Source organism: Musa acuminata, chromosome BXJ2-1 (genome assembly GCF_036884655.1).
Source record: "Musa acuminata AAA Group cultivar baxijiao chromosome BXJ2-1, Cavendish_Baxijiao_AAA, whole genome shotgun sequence".
Lineage (NCBI taxonomy): Eukaryota > Viridiplantae > Streptophyta > Magnoliopsida > Zingiberales > Musaceae > Musa > Musa acuminata.
In genome coordinates, this window is record NC_088338.1 from 35,974,761 (window position 1) to 35,986,841 (window position 12,081).

Below are 12,081 nucleotides of genomic sequence, written 5' to 3' on the forward strand. Positions count from 1 at the left end.
ACTTCGTCGTATTCGATACACGCGTATTTTGTAATTGACTTCGTCCCATTCACTATATGAGAACTTCAAGGAGGTAATGCGTCAGGTTTTAAATGCTTCTGCAGCCGCTCGTGTCGCCAATTACCTTAGTCTATCCGGTCAAAGTAAAATTTCCAGGAATTAACTGTGTCGGTGCGCCCATCCAGCGGGTCAAATTAGGTCAACATGGAGACCTCACTCGTTGCGCCGACCCCATCATAAACGGGTCGGATTAATTTGTCGTATACTCTACATTCGTCGAACCACTTACAATCTCGATGTGCTGTTGATCCAATCGAGAAGGGCATTCTGGTAATCTCCAACGTCTACCTGTTGATTTCTGTTGCCCTGTTGCTTATATATGTATATGATGGAACATGACATCACCATCTCACCAGCTTACACTCTTCCCTGTCCTTCCTTCCGGAGCAGGACGGGTTAGGGCTCATGTTTCAGCTACTTCTTTAAACTAATCAATGGCGTCGTGAAGGAAACAACCTGCTCCTTACGCTTTTGCCCCCGTCTCCTCATCATATCATAGCCACCGCTGCTTTCTCGCCTGTTGTTGGCCTCCGAAAGTGATATGGGATGGTTAGCAGTGGTGCCATCGAGTTCAGTTATTTATTGCGCACTTCCTTTTTCTTGATGCTTTTCTATGGGGTAGGTCGTCTTCACAATCAGAGATTTTATTGTCTGGATGCCTGTTAACAGCATCGATGATTCGTCTGATCCGTGTGTGGTGATTTGCGCCAGACTTACCGATCGCTGTCTCAAGTGTCATCTCCCACCCCTGCCCTTGTTTTCTTCCGTGGCTCTCTGCCCAGAGATTCAAGCGCTCGTTTCTCTGATTTCGTATGAACAGCTATCGTTGGGCAGCGTTCGGCCTCTTTAGGTGAGGATTGTCGTTCTCCGTTCCTTCCTACCCGTGAGTATGTATTCATGTCCCTTGGTTTCTCCTCCTGCTGCCGCTTTGAGGCTTCTTTTTCTTTTGTTTCCTTTCTTGGGAGAAAATGTGAGCAAAGATCATCTGTTTTGTTTGTTTGTTTGAAGAATCTGGAACAAGTACTTGAAATCACGCTACTTATATTATGAATGGTTATTGATGACGGTGTTATATCTGGTGGATGGTAGTTTGCTTGATTCTATTGTCCGTGCTGATTTCCTTTTTTTATGGGTAGTTTCTTTTTGTAGGAGGAGGTTGACGAGCCTTCTAAGAATCTCAAGTTCTGAACTATGTTTACTGCTAATGTTCAGGGTTCTAAAATGTTGAGACATATGAATACAGAGAGATCAGTTGTTTTTGTTCTCCTTTAAATGGATACGCCCCGTGTCGGTCGTTATTCAGCCTATTCTGCCAGGGAGAGGCATTCTCGGAGGTAAATTATTTATCAAGATGCTCCATTTAGACTTTCACATTGTTTAGAGATCGAATTCGACTTTTGTTTTATATTCAATCTATGTTGTTAAATTTCTTGACTTAAACGAATCAAGTTTAAATGAATCCATCATGCTGCGAAAAATCTGATTGGCGTATACTTATCGTTCTGCAAAACGTTGGCCATCCTTTTTCTCCTTTTTTGAGCAAGAATGAACCCATCAAGTTTTATTCCTATACATGAGAAGATGGCAACACAAGGTAGCAACTGCGAGGAAAATTCAGATATATTTATAGTATACATATCTAGGTCGCTATGAGGGAGACCTTTTCGAAGTTGAAAAATGAAAAACCAAACTCAAATAAATGGTATAACAGGTTCTGGGCGAGCAGGAAGAATAGATGTGGTTCAAATTGAGACTCCACAGAAGAATTTTTGCAGGCTTTCATATACACGCTTTTTTCTTGATCAAATAGTAGCAGGACCTCATTCATTTCATGTAACTGTAACTTCAAATGAATAGATATAAGTCCTATTGTGTCAGAACTAAAAAAGGCATTAATGAAGGATCAGTGTGTTATTATAAATTCTTTATTGTCACTGTACAATTTGTAACTATAAGACTAACAGTAGGAGGCTGAGGCAACAATGCAAATTAGTATTTGCTGATGTTACTGCTAATAGGAAAAGTGCTCTGCTTTGGTGCCAGATATTGTTGAACAATGGAAAGAGCTGTATGTTGGCTGAGAAATATTGTTAATTTCATTAATCTGGTTGATTTATATGAGAAAGTTTACCAATTCCATCTTTTGTTGCTTCACCAAAGAGAGAAAATTTTCAAACTATACCAAGTTAATGGAATCTGATACATCTTTATACTTTTAACCTTCTACTCTTTAAACTGTTTAGAGGAGTCCTTTTTATATCCAGCAGGCTTTCTTTAGTGCTGCTTGCTGCTTTTGCAGTTGTAACTAGACTTTGGACTACTGACCTGAACATATGATTTGTATTTCCAAGTTCTTGTTTGGCATTCAATGCTAGTCAAAGTTGCTTCATGCAAAACATAATATGCATGCACAAATAAGTACCTATTTAGTTCTCTATTTCTTCTAGATAAACATTGGCCAAATAATGCACATGATGGTAAGATCATTATTTGCACTGTTTTGGCTTCTCTCTGGAGTAAAAATTAGTTGATATATTTATTCTTTCTTGCTCAACCTTTTTATGCTTTATGAGTAATATAGGGTCTTTCAATTAATTGATTAGTTATTTGTACAATTGCATGTAGTTAACAGGGATATTTACTTTTTATTTTATAATAATTTGCCTTTTCACTTTATTCTAGTTCCATGGTGTTGGTTATTTCCCATACAAATGGATTCTGCAATTAATTTTTCCAAGGACAAACTGTCTGCACCTTATATTTTACATTGAATGCAGAAATTAATATGAGTAATAGCCCTTTCCATTTCATTGCTCTCAAGCTTGTTTCAAACCTTGGCACCAAAAAAGGAAAAAAAACCTTGGCACAACAAAACTAGTAAAAATGCTCCTAATTTACTCAGGCAAAAAATATGGCATCTTGTTAAGAATTTACTTACTGGAAGCAAATATATTAAATTGGAATTTCCATCTACTACCTATAACTTGACATGTCTCTAATTTGCTGCAATAAAAGCAGTTCTATCTCTATGTTTGAAAACCTAAAATGTTCTATACTTTTGTTTAAAGGTGTTTAAGTATAGTTAAGATCTCTTTTTACATTCAAATATTCTACATTGTTGCTTGCGGTAATGGTAAAATTTATGAACCTTCTTACATCCATTTTTCTTTTGTGGTCAAATTTTAGTGTTTCTGGAGTCTGTGAAGATATATTAAATATATCACCTCGGCTTTCCTACCATGGTCCTGTAAGTAATCCAATACGAACATCATATGACCATATCATCTTTTCAGTTGCTAGTTTCTTGTATATATTTCTGTTTTATGTATCAGCATATGTTCTCTGGATATATACACTGTTACAATCATTTTATTTTATGTTCGCATAATCTCTGTTTTTAAAGGTTTTTTATATACACAACTTAATTTTCTTGTGTACAATTTAATGTCCCTTTGCTTGAACAACCATTCTAATGCAAGGGAAAAGCAAGAGAGTTGCATTACAAGACTATAAGTCAGTAGATTTGATGAAAAAGGATATAATATCATCTGTGGTTGTTACCACGAAAGACCTGAATGATGGGAAATTATTTATATCATCTGATCCCTAGTGACTGGGGATAAGAGATAATGTAACAAAAAAAATATTCAGTCTCCAAGCAAGTGCAACTCCTTGACTTATCCAACTTGTACAATCAAGAAATCTATGTTTTTTTTCTAAGAATAAAAATTTTCTTCTATGCTTTTGTTAATATTGTCATCAGAGGAATCAACTTCCTGAAAGAAAAGGCATCAGAAACAGCAATTCATATCATAAGCCTCACTGGAAATTCATTTTTGTCTAGGTAACAATATTAAGTTTTTTTGGCAAGGTACCATCGAATCATTTCTAGGAAGGGACAAGAAGTAGCTCTTAGTTTTCTTCTGTACCACATACAATGACACTACAGATAACACTCCCTAAAGTTATCTTTTATCTGGTTTGAAGGGCAAACTTGAAGGGAGAGGTTGTGCACAAGGGTTATAACAAGAATAAAGAATGGAAAGAGCTGTGCCAAAGCAATCAGAAAGGAGGATACAAACATAAGTACAAAGGCAAAGGATAAGAAGACATGGAACCCTTTGTTCAAGTATCTCATCAAGCTTAGGATTGAGAAGTAGTAAGAAATTTATTGGATAAAGTTAAATGCAACTACAACAATTTAGAATAGTTCCAAGTTATCGGAAATTTACAGAATAAACCAGCAGGTTGAAATGGGGTCTAAGCTGTGCTAGGCACTGTATTGGCCATCATTTTGGCACTGAGTTCATGAACAAGTACTCTCCAAGATGCAAGGAATCACCTCATTATGACGTTGTGAGCTTTATTTATCTCCTTGGATTGTCCAGAGAAAAACAAATATGAGTAGAAAAGAACATAAATATAATGAAGGAAATCTGAAGGAAAAAAAAATTATGAAAGTTCTCTTAAAATATGACTATCGATCCAAAGTTAAAGCTACAGTTAAAGTAATCATAGGCCATCATTTAAACCATGAACCATATGAAAAAGTCACAGTTAAGTAGCAATTGAGCCACTTTAATTTTTAGAATATTTGAATTTTTTTAGACACAAAGCATGTGATAGATGATCATGGCAAAAAGGATGAGCTTTTTGGATGTCCACTACCTTCATACCATAGAATATGGACAAAGTATCTAACCAGCTGACTTGACACATTGTCAGCAAGATCTGATGGGAGGCACTTCTTTTTCTTCTTGTCACTTACAAAGCTCTTTTTTTCCCAAGTTGGGAGATCAGGATGCAAGTCATGGAAGCAGCCTCTCTCTATTTAGAGGTACGAATGCGTACATTAACCCTTCCCAGACCCCGCATTGGTGGGAGACTCGTGCATTGCATTGAGTACAACTTTTTTTTATCACTTGATACAAGGATTTCCCAATTGATGTGCTATTCAAGGATAGAAAGCTTTCCACATGGGGCAGATCAATAGAGATTCAGTTATATGATGTGAACATTTAATTACTTCAAATGCTTCTCATTTAATCTTATTTTGCTATATTGATTCATTATCATGCAGGCTACTCACTTTGATAGAAGACCAGATTATGGGAAATCTTTCAGCTTTCAAGAGGTGACATCGAGTCGTATCTCCACCACATCTTCTGCTTCAAGTGAAACTCCACTCACAAAGGTTGTTCTAATCGTTGCTTAACTGTCAGATGTCTTAGAAATGTACAGGTTATTCAAAGAAGATAATCATGTACCCTGAACTTTCACCATTTCTGATATTCTATGTGTCCAGCTGTATATGAAGAGTAAAACATCTAGAGGTTATTTCCTGTTTATCTCAAAGGGAAAGATGATACCATATTTTAACCAGTTGTGAGCATAACTACAAGTGATATGAAAATTTGCTAGTCACCAGTGCATAAAAAAGTAGAGAAGAGGATTTTGTGAATTGTATAACCCTCCTCAGTCGATCAATATTACAATATTTTTTTTCATGATTTTTATTACTTTTGGTCATTGGGCATGTTTTTTATATCCTGCAACTAACAGTAACCGTTTTAATTAGAACAGCAGACATGTGACTTGATTCCAGGTAGCTTTTTCTATGAATAGGGTTCAAGTCCATAAGACAGGTTAACTTCTATCTTAACTTGATGTGGAAAACCTAGGTTTCAGCAGGTAACGTGTTCCAGGATAAGCCTATTTTGACTTGATCTACTGAGTGTAAGGGGATCTGGAAAGAAGATCAGCTCAGGTTTGGTCAAATATTTAAAGATTTTAAGGGCATCTCATGGTACATATGGAAGGCATGAGAAAAGAAGTCTGAACTGGCATGGATACCCTGACCAATCTGAAGCAGTTCATTTGCTGCTGTTTTTGTTCCCTTTTCTTTTGAAAAAAAGTGCTGTTTTTGTGGTTATGGTGATGTTTATTAACATATTCTCTGATACAAATTGTCTTGGAATAACTTATATTCTTATTATGTTGGATCAATGTTACACGCGGTACTGTGTAAACATCACGGGACTTTTTTGTAAATGAATATAACAAACAGAATTTTTATCATCAATGTGCTTTGTTATCTATGACTTTACTGGTAAGGACTTTGATAGATCATTGCAGGGTTGTGGCTTGAATGTCACTTTCGCCACTTACTCTTTCCGAAGTAAAAGAAAAAAAAGAAGTGTTTTCTTATGCATGACAACAAATATGCACAGAAAAATGGTTTCTTGACATTGTTGACTAACATGTGACTTTTCTGCATGTTGTGCACAGTCTGCTGCAGAGTTGGTCAGAGAGATTTCTACCCTTGAGCTGGAAGTCATACATTTGGAACGACATCTGCTTTCGCTATACCGCACAGCTTTTGACCAATATCTAGTTAGCTCCCCCACTTCAGTGTGCTATACCTCCAAACCTACTGCACAATGCACTGCAGGAAGCATGGGGCATGATGATGAACTACAGAAAGCACATGAAAAGAATGATGCTACCAATCCAGATGTATTATTTGACAAAGCATATTTATCTAAAAGCTTCAAGAGAATTGAGGAAGACCCTTTCAATTTCAGGCATACTGAACAATCTCATGTGTGTTACCCTAATATAGTAACAGTATGTGTTAGTTTCACTATTTACATTTAAGCTAATCTATCTTCATGAATCATTTGCACATATTTTTATTATAGAAATTCTAATATGGTTATCGTGTATAATTTGTTTCAAGCCATTAGATTCTTAAAAACTTTGTAAAACTTGCCATCATTGAGTTTATGAATTAGCTAGTTTGTTGGCATAGGGATATGCTGGTAACATTTTTCCATGGCACAACACTATGTATATCATGCTCATCGGCACGCCCTCATTTGCTGGTCGACACAGATAAAAAAAATATAAAAGACAACTTTACTCCCACATTGGATGTGGGAGAAGAATTGAATAGGTTATAAGGCTAGCATAGTCTACTACTATCAATTTAAACCTAAGCATTTTTTTTGTTGATTAGGCACATCAAGTATCACATCCTTGATTTCTACCTTTGACTGTTTTCAGGGTTTTTATGTAAGAAATATAAACAAAATATATTCCATGTTAACACACATATCTGCAAACTATCTGTAGATTATGCAATCAGAAGTGCTGGAAAACTTTTTTCTAATTTGTGTTGCATTGCAGGGTAAAACCCGTTATATTTCTGGACATCGCTGTCTAGCAGATCATCTTGGTGCATCAATTGCAGATCATGTACCTGAGATATGCAGTAAACTTTCCGAAGACATTGTCAAATGCATTTCTGCTATCTACTGCAAACTTGCAAGTCCACCTCAAATTGTGGAACTATTGGATTCACCTACTCCATCAATGTCATCTTCAAGCACATTTTCTCCACAGGACCCTGGTGATAATTGGAGCCCTAAGTTGCACTGTGAAACTACAGCAAGACCCTCTCGATATGAATCCTATAAAGATAAAAACAGTCCTTACAGTGGTATGATTGAAGTTCCACAGATATGTATAGACAGTGAAAGATTTAAGTATGCCTCTAACAAGTTGAGTATCTTCAGGTAATCTATTACCTTGGACAACACCAAAGTTTTGCAAACTGTTGCTGCACCATTCTATGTTTCATATATGTAGCCTTCAAGCTACAACATCATATTTTAATGAAGTTAGTATAATTACATACACAAGATAACTATAGGCACTCTTTGATTTCTTAACACAATGGGAAAGAGGGAAAACAAATATCTCATTAAAGATCAAACTGTACCAATTTTGTCATACAGAATCTTCATCATAACGAGTTGCTTGTTTCTACTCGAATGAGTTGCTCAAAGTTTGTCTTTGCCTGAACTGTAGCTTATTAAACGTCAAAGAAAGTAGTTTTTTCTTATACATGTTAAGAATTAAAATGATAAAACAAATGTCTATGTCTTTAATTACATTGTATGCCCCTTAGATCTCTAATTCGATGCCTAGAGACAATGGACCCAAGAAAGATGGAACATGAAGAGCAACTGGCTTTCTGGATCAACATTCACAATGCATTGGTGATGCATGTATGTTTATAAGCTTGATTCTGGAGATGAATTAGTCCGGTTCTTTTTTATGAATTTTTTATAATTCATATCATAATGTTAATGCATTCTGTATTCTGAGATATCCTAGGCGTTTTTAGCATATGGGCTTCGCGAGAATCACATAAAAAGCACATACTCAATACTGAAGGTATGCATTTACACTTCTTGCAGATACATCTCCTAGTACATAATCCCTAATTTTTTAGATAAATGTATTTCAGGCAGCTTACAATGTTGGCGGACATTCAGTAAATGCTTATACTATTCAGAGTTCTATTCTTGGATGTCAACCCCATCGTCCATCTTTGGTATATTTCTCATCTTTATAATCCTTTCTTTATAGTTAAGGGTGGTACACATTCAAAGTCTAGTTTGGGTGTATTTTGCTTTTGTTTCATATGACAGGTTAGCATCCTGTCCAGTTCCTTGTATTTGCTATTATTGATTAATGAATATATGGGATATGAATATGTGTTCCTCAGTCAATTTCTTAAATTTAGTTGCATAAAATGTTGCTGAACTTTTCATCTGGAATTTTAGGAGTTAGATTAAGCAAATGAAAAATCAAAAGGCATGAACTACCTGAAACTCTTCCATTTTGCGAGGCCTTGAAATAGGTTTACGAGTATATGTTCAGACAAACTCATATAATACACCATTAGATGTTTTAGCTAACAATGAATGTTCATTTGAGACCTCTGGCTGTAATAATTGTAGCATTTTTAACTACTCATGCTATACTAATCCTAGATAGTTAGGTATGAATGCTACCAACAAATGGACATCAAAAACCTGCGTTAGAGCTTTTGCCCATTTCTCATCATATTGACTACCTCATCAGTCCTCACACTCCGGTTCAGTTGCCAAATGTATATATAGTTCATTATGGTCTACCAATTAAGGATGTACTCTGGCTACCTAACAGCTTCCAAGTTATTGTCTATGGCTGTCATTGCCAAGAACCTGCCCGCGGGATGTGAAATTAAACATCATGCTGAGAACATGTCTCCTCAGCTTTCATAGATGATGTCATCAGGATTTTGGATTAAGAGCCATAAAGCTGAAAAAAGTGTTATTATAGGTTGCTCAGATGACAAAAATGTTCTGATGCAATATTTGTCACAGCGATAATAAGATCATTGGGATACTTTTAGGTCATGGCTTCATGCTGTGGCAATGGTGGTACTTGAGTATTTCATACTTACTAATACTTAATGTATTTATGCAGCATCTGAGCAAACTATTCGCCACAAAGCTATCATCAGGGAAAGATAAACACCCATACGCCCTTGACAGTTTGGAGCCGCTTGTTCATTTTGCTCTTTGTTCAGGATCATCCTCAGACCCTGCTGTAAGTTTGCATGGAAACTTCCCGAAATAATCTTTTGTCGAGGTTTGTTTAAACTGAATGTTATGATAAATATGATTAATCTTCTTTTTCTTCTGCAGCTTCGAGCCTATACTGCCAAGAGTATCTATCAGGACCTGGAGGTTGCAAAAACTGAATTCATTCAAGCTAATGTGTCTGTCGTAAAAGAAACCAAGATCATCCTGCCAAAGATCTTGCAATACTATGCAAAAGATGCATGTCTAGAAATTGTTGACCTTCTCAAGATGGTCTACGACTACATTCCAGAGGCCCAGCGGAAGTCCATCCAGACATGCTGCAAAAGGAGGCCCGACAAGTACGTGGAATGGTCTCCGTACAAGTCATCCTTCAGGTATCTTGTGCATACAGATTTGGCGAAGCAATAGGTTGGTGTTATCTACCGACGATAGAAGCCCAAATAATACGCTTGATGTGTGATGTAATCCTCCATCATAAAAGAGGTCGTGAGCAACATGGCTACTGTTGTGTGGAAGTACATGGTTGGTGTACATGAACTGTGGGTGGCTAAGCGCTGTGTGCTTGGCATGGACAGAGTGCTGGAGGAGGTTCCACTCCGTCGTCCTCAGGTGCCAACGAGAACAAGGCTTTGTGCGGCGCACGCGGCGCATTGCATTGTGCAGTCTTTCGTTGTCTAAGCCTCTCCATTGCTTCTTTCAAGCAAGTAATGGAAAATGGTCAAACAACAGTAGAAAGTGGGATTTTATTGACTTGTATATACCTGTGTCATCTGGACTCACGACAGTAAAATTATCTTTACATTTATATCTTGGTGAGGGAAAAGAAGCACATGAAATTAGAAATACCAAAGGAAGTTTGATGGCATCGGCACAATGCGATGCTAATAGCTGGGAGTTCCTCATTAGACGTTGATCATCTGTCCACATGAGCATGGATGAAGTTGATCATATTTGTTTTCTGCTATCATAGTTCCAATCGTGCATGGGATAATATTGGTAGGATTTTGACGTGCTCAAGAGACCAATGGAGATTTGAGTTTGGTTCTTGGCGTGAGTTCCTCGCATGAGGCTCGTAATACAGATATGAGCAGCGGAAATGTACAAGTTTGAGATTGAGCTATATGAGCTTGGGGATAGAGAAAAAGAGAGAGAGAGAGAGAGAGAGGCTCTTGGTTAGAGAGGGGAACTTCTGAACCTCCTTGTTTTCTTGTCTTATTTCCTTACAAATGCTTTAGGTGTGAAGAAAATTACTACATATGCACTAGAATTAATGTCTACTAAAACGTTGTAAACTTCTTAGATATTAGAGTCCCATCAAAAAAATATAGAATCAGTGTATGTTTTCTTAATGATAAAGATATATTTTATATTAAATATGTCAATATATTGTCATATATTATTACTAGGCTTGGGAAGTATTTTTGGAAACTTAAGAGGATTCAAACTAGTTGGATGAGTTTAAATTCGATTCAAATTTCTTGAAAGATTAGAATTAGATTTAGGATTAAAGATTCAAGTAAGAAGAGGAGTCTTTAGTGAATTATCACTTATAATATCTCATGTATATCTAGGTTTTAATGAGAGAATAATAAGATATGAGCAAATGCTTTGGGTTTCTAAAATTTATTGTATAATAATTGATAAAATTAGAAAGGCTATTGAAGAATAAAATAATTTGAAATTATAGTGTTATCACCAAACTTAAAAGAAGTAGTTGGATAAATATCAATCTATGGAGTTTGAGTCTGTTAATCTCTCAAGTTTCCTTTGTCTTTGCAATAATAATTATTCTCCTCAATTGATTTTATCTCACTCACATGAGAAGATTGAAAATAGTTTATTAATTATAATAAATCACACTATAATGATCATATAAGTTAGTTAATCATTTTTTTTAAATTCTCTAATTTATTCATTAATACCAGCATCTAAATGTAAATAATCATAAGTACCTAAATAATCATGCAAACCATCTAAATGTTTTTCCTAATGATCATTCGAAAAATCACTACAAATGTTAACACATCCATTAAAAGATCAAAAAAAATTTGTAAGCCTTTTTTCCTTCTTTATAGAACTTATGAATAGTGTGTGTGAGAGTGATCCTTGAAAACACATCATGTAATAGGATTTAAAGTGTTTTGATGCTAATTAACATAACTCAAAGTGAGGTATTCTATTGGAAACAAATTTTGTTAATTCTTATCTATTTTTTTTCAAGAGAAAAATGAAATACTTAAGAAGTTTGAGTTTGGCTATTATCAACATCTGCTTGAGCAGGATGTTTTTCCTTGATCTACTTTCTAAAGGTCATATATGTATATCATTCTTTAAATTTCAAAAGTTAAGAGTAATAATTACATATTACATGAAATGAACCTTCAGAATTATTTATATTCTTGAAATGTAGTATGAGATATTTGACTTGATTGTTTTTGTTGTTACATCTACTTCTTCCTCTATGTTGAAATTGTTGAATCTCGTATTTTGATGATGAAACTACTTGATATATGTTTATGATTTAATTTGCGTTTTGAGTGACGCAGGATACCTCGATCAGGATGAGATAATTAAAGCAGGA

General features: G+C 35.7%; 1 protein-coding gene across 6 annotated transcripts; it reads left to right on the plus strand.

Annotated features, from left to right (window-relative positions):
• The first annotated feature begins 416 nt into the window (after positions 1-416).
• Positions 417-10,305, plus strand: LOC135581051 (uncharacterized). Of its 6 annotated transcripts, none has more exons than XM_065093902.1 (12): positions 417-678; positions 772-910; positions 1,273-1,394; positions 3,247-3,307; positions 5,141-5,254; positions 6,349-6,687; positions 7,249-7,637; positions 8,033-8,132; positions 8,242-8,301; positions 8,375-8,461; positions 9,382-9,504; positions 9,603-10,305. In XM_065093902.1, exons 3-12 carry the CDS (start codon positions 1,333-1,335, stop codon positions 9,906-9,908), a joined length of 1,641 nt encoding a protein of 546 aa, XP_064949974.1. In that variant the 5' UTR covers positions 417-678; positions 772-910; positions 1,273-1,332; the 3' UTR covers positions 9,909-10,305. The 6 variants fall into 6 exon arrangements, with proteins under 6 accessions (XP_064949974.1, XP_064949978.1, XP_064949975.1 ...); XM_065093906.1 differs by having other exon boundaries at positions 6,349-6,663; XM_065093903.1 differs by having other exon boundaries at positions 423-678; positions 1,197-1,394.
• The last annotated feature ends 1,776 nt before the right edge of the window (positions 10,306-12,081 follow it).

What these genes read in the sequence shown, in the direction of transcription:
- LOC135581051 (XM_065093902.1), top strand. Translation starts at nt 1,333, where the DNA reads ATGGATACGCCCCGTGTCGGTCGTTATTCAGCCTATTCTGCCAGGGAG. An exon ending in AACCCCATCGTCCATCTTTG is followed by an intron (nt 8,462 to 9,381) that starts GTATATTTCTCA and finishes GTATTTATGCAG; the next exon opens with CATCTGAGCAAACTATTCGC. An exon ending in GATCATCCTCAGACCCTGCT is followed by an intron (nt 9,505 to 9,602) that starts GTAAGTTTGCAT and finishes TTTCTTCTGCAG; the next exon opens with CTTCGAGCCTATACTGCCAA.